General features: G+C 38.4%; 1 protein-coding gene across 4 annotated transcripts in view; it reads right to left on the reverse strand.

The window, feature by feature from the left end:
• anks1b (ankyrin repeat and sterile alpha motif domain containing 1B) overlaps window positions 1-16,273 on the reverse strand; it is a 258,652-nt gene that overhangs the window by 197,811 nt on the left and 44,568 nt on the right. For all 4 annotated transcript variants that reach the window (XM_038738848.1, XM_038738847.1, XM_038738846.1 and 1 more), the window contains exon 2: window positions 2,898-2,978. In XM_038738848.1, the coding sequence (XP_038594776.1) occupies window positions 2,898-2,978 (81 nt within the window). The remainder of the gene's footprint in view (window positions 1-2,897; window positions 2,979-16,273) is intronic.

The raw sequence follows: 16,273 nt of genomic DNA on the forward strand, positions 1-16,273 counted from the left end.
TTTTTATATAATTCACTCAGGTTTAAGTGGCAGTTACACAGCAAATCCATACTGAGGATCTCACGGTCAGATGAGAATATACAACTTTTTGCTGACTGGGTTTAGTCTGCGCAAATCACCAAAAGGCTTTTTATGTTGAAAAACAATGGAAAGGATCTTTCAACAATTCAAACCCAGCCTGAATAACAAATCTCTTAACACAGCGCCGCCTGTTGCCAAGTTTCTTCTGTCTATATCTTAATTGTCAGTTCTGTTTTTACTTTCCCATCTAAATGTTAAATCACTCCTCTGCAGCTCTTTGCTGGCAGCCTAATTTTCACTCTGAGGCTGCATTTTTTCTCTGTCTCCCTTCCTTGATCTGAAGGAGGAAATCCACATAATTGCCCCCAAAACACAGTACTAATCCTTCAGTTCCGCCAAACTGGGATAGTGGACGGGCCTGCAGCTAATCCACACTGTGTAAAGGATTTCTCAGCAGGCTCAGGTGAAGAAAGGAAGGAGCACTGTGGTTCTGTGCAGATGCAGACACGCAGGGCATGCATACATTTTTTACTTTTACAGAAATATTATGCAGTTTTTGTATTTTCGACGATAATTGACAAACCATTTAGTTGCAAGAGCACAGGTGTGTCATGACCATGGAACAATGCCAAACTGTTTTAATGTGATGATGTGATAACATTTGCAACAAGTGCAATTTCAATGGCTGTCACCATCTAACTTAAAAGATCTAAATTCTTTGGCTCTTCATCTAATGAAACCTTCTGAAAAGATTAACCCTGAATGCACTGCTAGTCTATCCAGGACAGTTTGTTTGCCTGAAAAGTTGTTGGTATGGAAACCTTTTTATTTATTCATTAAACCTTTATCTAAAGCAGCTATCAATATATTTTATAACAATGTATCAAATGACCGTGTGCAAACAATGTGAAAGGGGTTGCTGGATAAACCTACAGAGATTTATCACCATGAGCTGGTCTCTCAGAGAAAGACTTGGCTTAACTTCAGATATCAAAATCAGTCCACTGCACAAAGCTGTGTAGTTCTTGACTGCTTTAATTATTACTAATTTACCATGAATTCTGGGTAAAGTAAGACTTTTTCTAATAAAAAACAAGGCTGATTGAGCAACCTGTCTAACCCAACCCGCTCAGCACCCGTTACTATAGCAGGAAACTACATTTTACTGGGTAAATTCAGCATAGAGTGCAAAAATACAAGAACTACCTGTTGCATAAAATTCATTTCAGGGAGGTGCTGCGGCTTAATGCTGCAGGGCTCAGTAACACTATAACTGTTAACTCAACAAGCCAGGCTCAGGATAGGATCCATCATTGTATAAGAAATTTATTTGTATAAAGAAAACGACTCCTCCACGTTATCATTGCTGTATATTAGGAACCGGTTACAGTGATCTCTAAAACCATCTTTCTTTTTTAATACTCGCTCAACAATATTGTTATGTGCCACAGTTTCCTTTTTATGTCATTTGGTGCCACTGGTCAGCAGGTGTAACTGATTAACATGGTGGCTCTTTTTAAAAAAAAAAGGCTTACTAGACTCGGACTACTGACTAGCATCTTTGTGAGACCGGCCCCAGAATCTGCAACTGCTTTCGGCCTTACAGAGCTTTAAGGCGAGCATCAGCTCATTGTTTTGTAACTGCCCGACTCAAAAGTTTCACTGTCACAGCAACTATAGCACCGCAGCAGGCACCGGTTTTCAGCAAATTAACTGTAACATACAAACTTAGCTGCTAACACAAAGTGAGCGACCAGCTGGTGAAGGTTCAGCGAAAAGGCCAGATATTTCCCTCGGGAGTTTGCAGAGACCAAAAACAGAGGTAGTTAACAGTTAAAAGAGTGAATATTGTACTTACATTCACCAGGTGGCCAGAAATATGACCCTAAATTAATGCTAATGTTGGTCCATAACTGCTGCACGTGTAAAGTAAATAAGCGGCTGTTTGCTAATCCACTGACCCCAAGTGGCCAAAACAATCAATAACTGCATATTTATCTAGGAAGTCTCTAGAGATACTCTTGTAAAAGAGAGACCTGGGTAAAATATAGTAGTTAACAAAATAATATTCACATATAGCACAAATAGGATAATAAAGGAGCGACTATAACAGTTACACTCTTCATAAAATACACCTGTACAACAATAAAAAGAACAAATTACCTTTCTGGCTTTCCCCCCCTGATTACACTATTTATTTTAGCATTGTAGGTATTTCTGCACTACAGCATATTAGTTCTGAAACAATTACTTCATCGGCAGAAAAAGTATCAGGATTAATTTTTTAATTTAATAATAATTTAATTGTTCCAGCTTAAAGATTTGTGGCTTTTCTCTGTTTTACACCATTATAAGTATAGTAGGACAAAAACCAAATAAGTAATTTGAAGATGTAGTTTGTTATCACTGCACAAACTGGCATATTGCACATATTTGTTGTTATACTTCCATATTTTTAGATTTTATAAAGTTATATAAATACAAATCCGTTCCCCCTGTAAAATATCTGCACAACACAAACCTGGAGTAATGCACAAGTAAATATCTGCCACATTGTTCTTTCTTTCCCTACAAAGTATTATTTTATAACTTGCATCTGTTTATTCGATATTTTACACATTTTTCCATTTATTTATGTCAACTGTATGTTTGTCTACACGTAGCACCTTATCACCAAAGCAAATACCTCATACGTGTAAAATACTCCTTGGCAATAAAGCTCCTTCTGATTCTGATTCAGCAACACTTGCACATACATGGAAACACATATACATGTGTACAAACCTCTTCAAATTATTTTGTACTGTACAGCACTTGGATTTATGAATAATTTCTAAGTAAGTAAAATGATAAAAAATACATAGACACACACTTACCTGTGTCCATTAAGTGAAGCATGATGTAAAGGTGTGTATCCTGAGCTGTCTGTGCAGTTGACATTCAGACCTTTCCACATGCTGGAGATAGAACAGAAATGCATCACAATTAATCCTGAAAGTCAGATACACACACCACCACAGCCATTATCATCTCTTGGTATTGAAGTGCCTGTTGCCTGGTAGCGTGCTAGCTGACACGGCCTGTTGACATGAGTGTTCAAGTATTGGTTTTGAAATATTATTAGCTCATTGCATTATAGTCAGAAAACATGACACAGACTTGAAAATTTTGTCTTTGCTACATCAACTTCTTTGACCTCTCCAATCCGCTCCACCTGCTCTGTTTCAGACCCAGGACAAACCACACCCAGCCAATTACAGTTCCCGCTCCTCATGGAATGTGCCATGTGTGGGATAGGTAGGGGTTGTCTTTTTGAGAAAATGCTGTTTCTGTGAAGTTTTTGCAGATATTCATATCTTTTAACTGCTTATTGATTTTTGTTTGGTGTAAAAATGACTACATTTATCTGCTGAGAAACAAATGAGTACCTCCTGTGATTTACTAATTGTAGTGTTTGCTGTAGTAGTAGGAGCTACAACTTGTATTAAAAAAAGGGGTTTGGAGCTCATTCAAGATGATTAAGGAGACCAATTGCTTTCTCTTTTTATTTCTTGTTTGTTTCTCTTTAAAGAAGTATTGGGTTTTGTGTCTTTCAATTATTTAATTTTAATGTATTTGGGTCGCGAGTCCAAGTCCTATTTCATCATCACATTGGCAAATAAAGAAAGTGAGTGAGGTCGACTCTTGTATTCGCAAAAGGCTGAGCATGCAAATAAAACCACACAAAACAGACTCTCACAAGGATAGCTATTACACAAATAGAGCCCAGGGTTTTCCCAGGGCTATAATTATATAACCTCTCTTTTTCACATGAACTCCTTCAAGCGTGTCAGAGAAGTACTAACTAGTTGAATTCCAATCTGAGCAGCTCTGCACTGAAAAGTGGAATCAAGTAACTCTTAGAAGGAACTGTATTACCTTATTTTTAAATTACAGATGACCTCCAAAATGAAAATCAGTGTCTGACAATATCTATTACTGAAACACATGAAGCAGGGCTGGAGAACAACCAACAATTTTTTTGCTGATATGAAGTAAGACGTTTTTGAAATAGGATCATTTTATGTGATCTAAACTGCACTGTACTGATGTATTCAATTAACAAAAGTGTGTATCTAGTCACAACCGACATGCCTGCCTCTCCCTCTTAACAATTTTGCTATGAATCCATCCTGGGAAATGAAGACTTCAATATTGTATATTCCTTTTATTTACAGCTTGTATTTGTTTTAAGAAATAAAGGACACAGAATCCACTTTAATTTTTTAGGTTTTTGTCCAATTTATTGTAATGAATGCATTGCACACTGACTTCTATTTTCAATTTCATTGACAGATTTTGTGTCTTAAGATAAATTTTCCCTTTTGAGAGACTGGAGTTGAAACTGCTGGCAAACAGTAAAGCATTGTGGAGGCTGCAGAACATTCACAGAGTTTGACAGACATCAACACAATGATCAAGGTCAGTGGTGTTGTGCAGTGAGCTCGTCCACATGAACACACAACTAAACCTGAATTAAAAGTGGTATTAAGGGCTGGCTGCACACACACACACACACACACACACACACACACACACACACACCAATTAATAGCACAAGACAGTTCTAGCAAAGGATGCAGAACATTTTACTTGCTGCTTCGGCGTAGAATTCAATGAACTAAAGGAAGACTGTAAAACAGCCAACAACAAGCAGCCCTTAATTCAAGTCAGGTCCAAAAGCAACAAGAAGAAATGTATAATTGAACACCTCTTTTTAACACCTATGAAACAAACAAGAAAATGCACCATAAGGAACATACACACACATACCGTATGTAACACACGGAGGTCAGAGAACAGGAGACGACAGACAGAGACACAGCACAGGCTTGTTTCTATCTGGTCAGCTTATCTCCACACATTGGGAGTGTGTGTGTATGTGTGTTCATATCGATCGTGCTGCTCTGCTGACCCCTTTCAGGGCTGACCTACAGAACCAGTAGGACGGGTTGTTAAAAAGAGCAGACTGACAGAGGGTGAGGAGAGAGAGGAAGACAACAGGATGCAGGAAGCCAAAATGTGATGGAGGCAGAAACAGAGACAACGAGGAGTGAAATTAACTGCCAGTTTCAACCCATCTGTCAAATCAATAAACTTGATGGATTTGATTTCCCCATATTGACAAACCTTCACAACAACAAATGAAAAGTGTCATCCAATACATCTCTGTTATATTTTATTGTCAGATAACAGTGGTATATGCCCCATATATGAAAAGTAAGAAATACACTTGACATTGTTGTACATGGGAGAGACAACAGGATTTACTTTTATGGAGGTCATCATGTGAATCAAGCCTACATTATTATTAGAGGACTACAAACTGAGCACTACAAACTGTAAGTGAGCTCCAAGGTGTACTGGGACACAGCAGAACTTTAATTCAAACAGACAACAAACATCAACCAATTCAAAGCTAGTGTGTTGACATGCAAACATAAAGGATCTTAAAATGCAATAAATCTTCTTATAATAGTTCTTTTTGTCTTTTGAAAAAAATTAAATGAGAACATTTAGTTTCCTGTCTTGTTTATAGATATTAGCTAGGGTAACCATATTTTGGTTTTCTAAAAAGAGGACAGTTGGGGCAGGAGGCAGATGGACACCTGCAGAGGGTAGAAGGTTGTGGCTGGGGGGATTCTAGTAATTGGTGGCGCCATGGCAATGTGTGCAACAATAATTTTAGTAAAATAGACCAAGGGGAACGTGTTGTATAATAAATAAAATGTTTAATGTAGTATAATACTAATATATTTATAGGTTACACTTTATTTGTCTTATGTCTACCTACAGATTGTTTATAGTAGGCCTATTTGTAACATTTCAAAAGCTTATTGATATTCAACTGATTCACAAATAAAACTGTTTTCTGTCTTGTTCAGATTTGATAAGGGCCATTATTAATTCCAGTTACAGCAGTTTCATTATGGTATGTTGTTCTCATTCATTAAATCCTTGCACAAGAAAAATGCTCTACATGGTGGTTGGTCTCTAATTTGTTAATTTGGTCGCTAAGTGCTAACTTGTCAATAATCAGAACCATTCATGCAGAACGGATTCAACATTTCAAAAGTGAACCTCAGTCAACCTTTCATCTCAACCCCACTTCAGCCCCATCCAGCCTGTCATTGGTCAGTTCACGAAAAGTGACACTGATGAGCAACTTTATGCACACGCTTGGATAAAAAAAGCACCCGATCTTCTCCGTCTCCGCTGGTGGAGAGGGCAAAAAAGTGTACCGGCAGCTTGTGAGAAGTGCCGGTACGCAAGAAAAAGTCCTGGTACGGCAAAGAGTAAAATGTAATAGTGCCAGTACTGTTCAAAGCAATGTAAAAACGCACACAATGATTGCCGACCATAGAAAGAAAGAGCCGACAACCAGACATTTTGGGCGATTTAGAAAATCCCAGATGCATTTTTTAGGTCCCAAAAAGAGGACATGTCCGGAAAAAAGAGGACGTATGGTCCTTAGCACAAATTTTTAGCACATTCTTGATACAGGAACAGTACTAGAGAGAATAGAGAATTATGTCATTATTTGCAGAAGGTGTTACTTGTTTTAAAGGAATAAGGAATTGCTCGTTATTTGGGGAAATGCACTAACTTAATATCTTGCTAAGAGTTAGATGAGATTAAATGTGATTAGCTTATCTAAGCTAAAGACTGGTGGAAATAGCTAGCGTGGCTCTTTCCAAAGTTTTAAACTACACCCACCAACGCCTCTAAAGCTTACTTATTTAAACTTTGGAAAGAGCCAGCCTAGCTGTTTCCTCCTGTACCCAGCCTTTATGCTAAGCTAAGCTAAGCTAATCACCTCCTGGCTCTAGCTCCATACTAAACACACAGAGTGGTATATGGGTCAGAGAGTGAAATAGGACATTTCAATTAATGTCAAACTATGCATTTAAGTACATACTGTATATTTTTAGATGTCAATATCAATGCCATACAACAATTCAGATTACATCTTTAGAAACAAACGTCTTAAAGGCTGATGTTTTTGCAGTGCAAACAATAAATATTCTTGTTATAAATTATATTTTTCTTTAACCAATTTTCTAACAGCTGGTATGCCGTTTAAAGACATAGATGTAGTTTCAGTCACTTTAATCATCAACATCCAGCCTAAAATCCAGTGAGCTTGTTGAATCAACTTATGTACTTCTATAGCCTTTAATTACCTATTGATAATACACATTTTAACCTTAAAACAAGCATTAAACTGCCACTGAAATATTGAAGTGAGGAGTTTCTAATTCAGTACCTCATTAATCACATAACACGACCTGGATAGAAACACAGCTAATGTTCCATACACTCCGTAAGCTGTTTTCTATATCTGATAGCTGTTTACCAAACAAATCTGACCTTGAACATTCACATACACACACCCACACACATATGCTGTTACCTTCAAATAACCAATATGTACACCAATTCATTAAAAACTTGCTGTACAAAGAGCCTTTCATGTGAGCAGCGCTCTGCACAGCCTCGAACACAATCCACCAGCGTTTTAATGCACAAACACAGCAGTCTTACCCTGAGTCACATAACCTTAATAAAAAAAACCTGCACAAACAAATATGGGGCCACTTTCTGAGGGAATGTGTAAACCTTGTTCGTAGTGTGCATGAGCCTTGCTGTGAGCTGAACAAGGTGTTGTGTTTTCTTTCACTGTTTGTGTTTAGAGTGACACCAACAGTGGGTTTTACTAGTGGGTGTTTTAACTCTTACCAAGCATTTAGTTTCACGAGTAGGAATCAAATAACAACCAAAGCAAGAGTTAAAAAGATTTTTACAAAGGAGACCCATTATGCGTTTCCACATTTTATGACTCATCCACAATGTTACAATGTTGGATGTTAAACATGGCCAAAGCTTCAAATAGTGAGGTTAATGTATTTAAAAGAAATCCCTGTGAGCAAAAACCTCAGATTTCCTCCTGTTCTGAACGCTCTGTTTTGAACTGCTTTTTCGACAAACGGCTCCGTTCTATGACATACTGAGCTAGATGGAGCCGGTGTTCCATATATGGTCATTTGCTCAGCAACGCTCAGTCTGTCTGTACCTCTCAGCGACAACATCAGCCTGGTAACATGCTTCAGGTCTTGGCCAATCAGAAGACAGTGGGCTTTGAGAGGGGGGCGTTAAAGAGACAGGAGTATCTACAGCTTGTTTCAGACAGTGGCTGAAATGAAGGCCTACATGAAGAGTCAGTATAAATATAAAATAATTTTTTTTGAACTTTGAATCATGCAAAGCTGCTATAAAGGAGTCACAGAGCAATAATATAGGACTGGAAAAGCAGTATAATAGGTCTCCTTTAATAGAGTTGAAAAAAAACTTAATGCTCCAATCATCATTTAAGTGTATCATTATCTACAGTTTGTAGAATTCTTTTGCCCTCAACTAACTAATATATGGAGTTTTAAGGCCTGGTTTTGCATTAAAACATTGCTTCTTTCATGGAGGTGGTAGCCATCTTTTCAACATAAAAAGTTTTATCATCATCATAAATGAAGACATACCCTTAAGAAAGCAAATCACTAAAATTAAGACACACAATGAGTCTGTTGTATACAGTGGTGAGTTTATAGCCGCTTATCATGCTTGGTATTTTTCTTTTCTACTGTCCACTACTACTTTTGATATTCCCACAATGGTCCTTCGATTTTACTATAGAGACAAGTATTTGTATTGAGTCCACTGCAGCTTTAAACTGACTAAAGGTACAAAAACAAAGAGACTGTGCCTAGAAAAATAAATGACACACATTGGATAACAACCAACATGATCTTGGTGAATCACTTCCTAACGAGACCTGTTTTCTTATCACAGATGTTCAGTTCTGCTCTGCCATGTTCCACCTCTAAATTCAGCCCGATGCCATATCGTTTCTCAATTGTCTTCTGTGCTTTCAGTAACAGCGTAAAGCCAGCTAGCAGAGTTTAAATAGAATTAGTGGGCAACTTGAGATTAGATAATGGAGGAGAGGTGCTGCTGCAGGAATGTAGACTCTTGGTGGATTAGTCAAATATGCAGACGACGTCCTACCTAATTAACCTCGGGAGCTGCAGCAAACGGAAGCTCTGGTGGGAAAAGCTGTCTTGGTCTTTGTGTATGTGCAACTACTGCTACCATACCTCCCATTTACATAAAAGTTTAATGCTGTGTTTTTGTGTCTTGTTTGTTAACTTTTCCTCATCATCATGCAACAACAACCGAGTCTTATTTTGCATCAGAGATGTCGGATTCAATCTTTAACAGATAGTTTCTCTCCTTTTCTGTCACTGACTCTTATTCTCCCTTGAAAACAATTTTTTTACTACTATACTAAAAGGTAAAGGGGTCAAACATCATGAAAGGCCTCCCCGCAGGCTACCCTCTGTTTGAACCTGTTTCTCCTCGCCTTTACTTCCCTTTACTGCCTTTTACAACAGCACAGCACACTGAAGAGTGCACTACATGCTATAATATTGGAAAACCAAAAAAGAACAACCTGTTTTGGTTGTATCTAACAAGTCTTTGAGGTAATAGTGAGGTGTATGTTGGAGTAAGTAGAATCAGTTCAATTTAAATTATGCTAAAACCACCTAAAAATAATGAATATGTGTTTATATAAAAGGTTATGTATCATTTTGATTTGGGCTTTCACTGAAGCTAAACAAGACTCAGGGGAAGGAAGTTTTATACCAAAGTGCTATGTATGTCATTTGCCAAAAACATTACCTCAAGCAATTTAAAAAGGTTGTTGCTCATCAAACAAGAGCTAAAATTAAAAAGTGTCATTTATTATCAGTCGTTCTGAAAGAGGACCTGTAATGTCTTTCAAGTAGTAAAAAATGTCTCATTTTGGATGTAAACTTCTCATTTCAGAATTCAGAATGAAAGCCTTCATTTGCTGGCTCTCACCGTGGATATTAAAGCTGGCATCACGTTGCAGCAAAGTTAAAGCTACATCAAAGTGGAACACTTTCTTTAAAGGAAAAGGAACGAGGGAGCTGGGGAAACCTTTGTAGTCCTGGATTCATTTCAGAGAGATTTGTTTTTTGTTTTTTTGAGGGGAGGAAATTTAAGACGACTGAATCCAACAGCGTGTTGAACTTCACGCCACCTAATTAAATGAAATTTAAAGGCGTTTCTACAGAAGCTCAGCAATAACTTCACGGGAAATCAAAAAGGGAACCAATATGAGATGAGGTGTGTTCGCTATCAGTGCAGATAACGGCAGACAGGAAGTGGGCTTGCTTCATATCCTGTTTTGAGCAAGAAGCAGAAGAGATACCTACTGATTAGAAACACTGTTGCACGAGTACACTAACTGATATAGGATGAAGAAGAAAAAAAAAACAGTTTTCTTTAGAGCTGGCCTTTGATGTTTAAACCCTGACTCACACAGAGACAGTTCATCACCCATGATGCTTTAGGGCATGAATATTCTAATGTCTTGAGCAGGTGTTCAGGAATGGATGTATGTATGTGAGTGTGTGTGTGTGTGTGTGTGTGTGTGTGTGTGTGTGTGTGTGTGTGTGTGTGTGTCATAGGTGAGATCAGCTTAACCACAGAAAGACAATTATAGTGCAAGGTGTGTGTAAACTCTCAAAAGACCAATTACATTTCTGTAGAAGGAAGTGAGCACCAACCTCCCTGCCTTTCTCTTTTATTTTTCCTCTTTTCTTTCTCAGCACCTATGTTGTTTCTGTGCTCCACCTATGTATATATATATATATATATATATATATATATATATATATATATATATATATATATATATATATGCAGATGTATAGTACACGTGAACACCCTACAAATACTGAGAGAGAGAGCAAAAGGAAGACTGCAGAGACAACTGAGTTTGTATGTTTTCGTATGACAAACCAGCCACTTGTACAATATATATACTGTATGCACACAGTGGCATTGAGTTGGAGCCTGACTGATATTGTATTTTGACAAGAAACAAACTCAACATTGATACAAACATAAAACACAACAAAAACAAACATTTTTGGTCAGATCAATCCAGTTTTGACCACTAACAGCACTATGGAGCAATGTTTTTAAGAGTGGGTCCCCGCTGTCTGCAGATGGTTTTACGCTATTCCTCTGATCCACATTTGGTGGTGGTAATGGTCCAAGAAATGTAGCAATGTGCTAACAAAGGTAAAAAAATGGCTATGCAAATGTTAAATGCAGACATAAACAAGGTTACTACACAAAATAAATTATTACTAAAGTGATTTAGTATTGCTTTCCTATTAAGCTGGGGGATATGCGAGAGACAAATTTTAAAGATTCTCAAAATTGAAGCAGCAGAGGCCAAGATATCTTTACTTTCTGTTCCTGGTAAAATACTGGATCCTACACTTCCCATAATGCAAATTAACATATAAATATATAAACATATGTCAATCATGCTCTATTATGAACAGACACAAATACGTTATACAGCCTGAGGATTTCCACAGGTTATGGTGTGACCTCCAACGCGTTAGCGATCTCATTCTCACTTCATATTCCCACAACGTCATGAAGAAAATCCCATTCACACCCACACAACTCAACAGGCAATCCTGCACTGCTTTCACAGAGAGAGGTGTTTCCCCTGCTCTCCATCTCACTTACCTCACAGATCTGTCACTCTCTACTGCTTCATTTCTACACCAATTATAGTGACGAATAAATTCACAGTGCAGTATGGCTGATACAAGGAAAAATATCAATCAAACTCCCAGCACGTCAAAATAACTACTCTTGAGTTATTGGCCATAAAACTGCTATTATCACTCTAATTAAATATATACAAAGGCCATGCATGTTCGGATATATCCATGAACAACAGATCCTTCTTTTTCAATTTTCCAAAAAAAAAAACAAACAGCTCAATACAAGACTTCATAACTGCAGGATGAAGTGCCCAACTATTCTGTCTGTGATCTTGCACCCCTCATCAGCATCTGGCAAATCTCTAATTTGCTGAACTCATTCTTGTAAAATTGGCTCATCTGTTTTTGCATATTTAGCAAAATAACAGTTCCATTTTCATTTGAATACACTGTGGTATCCCCCCCAGCTTGGGACTCCATCCAACTTGGAAATCAGATCTATTACTGTCGAAAAGCAAAAAGCTAAATAAATAAATAAACAAACAGGGACGTTTCCCTTAAGTGGACATTCAATCCATATAACAACCCTCAAAATACAGCTTAAATTCTCAGTGAAAGACACTATTGACAAATTGTATCTGACTTTTTAAGTGGAAAACTGGTGTCCCCATGAAGATGGTAAAACAATGCTTTTTAACTTTTTTAACTTTATAAGAATCCATAAGCACCAAATAGGGTGCTGCAAGTTTTGTTCATTTTCTGTTTTTTACTGTACTTTTTTGAAAACATTTTACCTTATAACAATATTAGGGAACATTTGAGGTAACTACATTTTTATATTACATTTAAAAACATATTCAATATGCCACAAAATACCCCAGCTGTACAAAAAAACTAACGTAGATACGGCAATTGCTGCTATGCATCACTGGCTCACTAAGAGCTACTAAGAAAGCTAAATGAAAAAAAGAGTTTACACATTACGTCATATGTGCAGGACAGGTTTTGTCCTGTACTTAATACATTACAGTACATTTTACTTTTGACAAAACAAAACCTTACCCCCCTTTTTCCAGTCTTTGTGCTAAGCTAAGTTAGCCAGCTGCTAGCGGTAGCGTCATATTCAGTACAATACAGACATGATCATCTCATCTAACTATGTATCGTATTTCCCAAAATCTTCCCCTTAAATTGATGCAAGTATATTAGATCATTCAAATACATTTTTATTACAGACATCCATAGTGGCACTGTGAAGGTGTGCCAGGGTTTAAAAAGGTTTGGGAATCACTACGGAAGTTTGGCTACGTAGTTTTGACTCACTTGTCCACTCACAACAAAATGAAAATTGTGTTGAAGGGGAGAAACTGTGAAGAAAATAAGCATAGAATCCTATGCAAATGCCTACGGTTCACCGTATAAATACATAAAGATAAATATTCAGTACATGAATGAATATACAGCAAGGCCAGTCAGTCAGTGACAAATGCGCTTAAAGAAACAAACATCAGCTGACAGACCCAACAGGTCAAGAGGCCACCACTCCCATCACAGGAAGTAATTTATCTTCAGGACAGACTGACCTCTGGTGCACAATAGAACATGCAGGGTTGCTGTCGGGGGCAGTGGGTCAAACACACACTCAGACATGTACAGTGACTGACCCCACTCTTTTATTCGCACACACCAATAATTAAAACAAGACACAAGTAATCAATAGCTGCACAACTCCCCACTGGGATTCAGTGAATCTATTGATGAAGTTTGAACATTGACCATTTGGTTGTCCTGAGGGTTAGTTACTTGGCTGGAGAGTGACAGGGAAAGAGAGTGAGAGCCTCAGATGATACACAGCGGCATAATTTGAAAGATAAGAATCAGATAATGTACTTTTGCTGTAATTTTTGTTTCCATGCTGTGTTGACATTTTGACAAGTCCCGTTATAGTAGTTTGAGTTTAAAATGTCCAACTGTACATGGGATAGGACGTACAAGTGTGGTGTTGGTGTTGTGGTGAAATTTTTGGGGCCGCTGTTGAATCTTTATCCAGGTCAGTGAGATCAGGCTGGAGTGGCTGCAGTAATAAATGGGCTAATTATACTTTCACACACTGTAGAGCAGAAGAGTAATGCCTGCATTTGTCTTAGACTCATTTATTGCTGCACCGCAACACACTCATACCAGAGATGCTCATAAGCCTTTGAGCTAGAGTCCAAGTCACTCGTCGTTTTAATGAATGTTGTATCACCTGCTGCGTTCAATCCAGGCTGCTTATAAATCTGCATAGCTACCAGGTATTCTGTTCTGTAACCTGTTTTTCACTTATAGAGCACAACCATGTAATGTGCAATGCAATTAATGACAACTTATTAACTACTGTAAGTCAACACATCCCTCAGAATCTCAAACCCAGTGTAACGTTAACTAAATACAACTGTATCATTACATTATCAACAATAAACCTGTAGTTTGCAGCCAACGTTAATAATTAACGTGATAGCAAATGATTACGTTAATCGACCACCACAAGTTTGGCAGAAAAAACAAATGCTCATTCTCTCTCTCTCTTTTCATAACGAACGACAGTTGGAGTTGACCTCCCGTAGGTCATACCTAAAGCAAGAAGCAAGCTAATGTTAGATGGCCAATGCTGAGCTAAACATGTTTACTAACCTCAGGTTACTAACCTATTTTGCGTTCAGTGCTTCTTTGTTTATATGAAGTTTTAAAATTTCAAAGTTTATGATGAATGGCATAGCAGATGCCGGTGTTTGTTGTCCTCTCTCACGTGTAGCGGCGTGTGCGCCGCTACACGTGATACACTGATACTACGTGTTATGTAGGCAGGTTGGTTATTGGTAACATACAGAAATCCTGCAATAAACACAGAAACACCAGCATGCAGGCTGTGGCTTTTCACACAGACATGTTCAGGCTCTGTTACTTCAACGTTCCCGTCTCAGAGGCAGATCAACACCGGCTCCGTAACGTTACTTCATTCAGCGCAGCGAGCCGCATATCGGCACAGTCCTCCCGGAAAAAAGGCAGAGTGACAGCGGCTATAGACAGGCAGGTAGACAGCTTCACACAATATACTGGAAACTCAGGTAAACCCCTACTGCAACGCTACAGTAATAGTTTTATCAGCTGCAGGTTGAACTAATCCATGCTCGATACATGATCACGGTACATTTACTGCATTTAGCCGACGTGCTACATTGTTAGCTCGCTTGCTGCTTTCAGTAACTATCTTTAGTATCTGTATCTTTTACCGGAGGCTCAGCTATGTCAGCACAGCTAAATGTATTGGATGATAACAAAACGGGTAGTGAGCTGGACTGAATATTATAACGAGATTGTGTCACACTTTATAACAGTTAGACTGCAATAAGTAAATTTACTGTAGTGTCAGTTGGTGGCTCTTCCTCTGTGTTGCATATTATGTGGGTCATGTCAGTTACAGCGACTGAGAGGTGGAGAATCTGTGTACCTGAGTATTGGTAAAAGGCAATAAATCGAAATTGAATGTTACGAAGCAAACAGCGGCAGGTCCGAGCTAATGTAGCGTTAGCTGGCTGCTCCTGGCTGCATCACTATAGGCTAACGTTAGTCACTATAGGCTAACGTTAGTAAACAAATCACTCCACATTTGCTTTTTATCGTTACATCCTTTCTTGCAGGCTTTGATACTTATATAATATCTGTGGCACACAGGATAGTAATATGGGTCACGTTAGTTGGTGAAGCAATGTGGAAAGTGATATAACTTTGCACCGGATAACGTTAGCAACTGCTCGGCATCAGCCGGCAAGCTAACGTGACTTTCTCTGTGTTTCTCCTGCTTTACTAATGCTCACTTTGTTCTTACTCGACATCATCTGAACCTGTTCGGTCTGATGAGCTTCAGCACATAAACCTTTATTGTTGTTTTGTATCCTTACTTGGAGCCTGTGTTTTGATGTGAGCCGGTTGTTTTATTTGTGTTAGTGGACTGCATGTCGTTAGCTGCCGTGTTGTCGCTGTAGTCTGAGAGAGGCTCAGGAACGCACACAGGGCTGAATCCGACCCGGAGACCTCACATTAAAAGCAGAGAAGTGCCTGATGCAAGCAACGGAGAAAACAGGCGTGTGCTTCATTTCTAGGTGAGTTTTGAGCCCATTGACAATAAGGCAATGACAATTTGATTTATTAAAATTAAAAACTTACATATAGCCCCTTTAAGTCGGACCAGAGTCCGAGTCTCTCTGACTCGTACACACTCTTTACTGTGGCATTCAGTGGCAATTACACACTCTGAGCTTTAAACACTGTACCTAGAGACCCAAAGGCTTGTGACTTTTGACCTCTGGTGACATGTAATTTTATCAGGATGAAAGGGTGCGGGTTGGGTCAGAGGAAGGGAGAGAGATGAGAGACAGCAAAGGAAGGAAATCCTTATCATGTAGCACGTCAAAGAGCAGAAGAAAACAACAAACCCGCTGCCCTGAGCTGACTCCTCACACTCTGCACAAGAACATCTAAATACAGAAGCTACATCAAATAGGAGTTTGGCTGGATGACTATAAATATGATGACCCAACAGTCCCCAAAGCTTAATTTGA

This window comes from Micropterus salmoides, unplaced genomic scaffold, assembly GCF_014851395.1.
Source record: "Micropterus salmoides isolate LMB-PRFRI ecotype aquatic unplaced genomic scaffold, ASM1485139v1 Ms_hic_scaffold_23, whole genome shotgun sequence".
Classification (NCBI taxonomy): domain Eukaryota; kingdom Metazoa; phylum Chordata; class Actinopteri; order Centrarchiformes; family Centrarchidae; genus Micropterus; species Micropterus salmoides.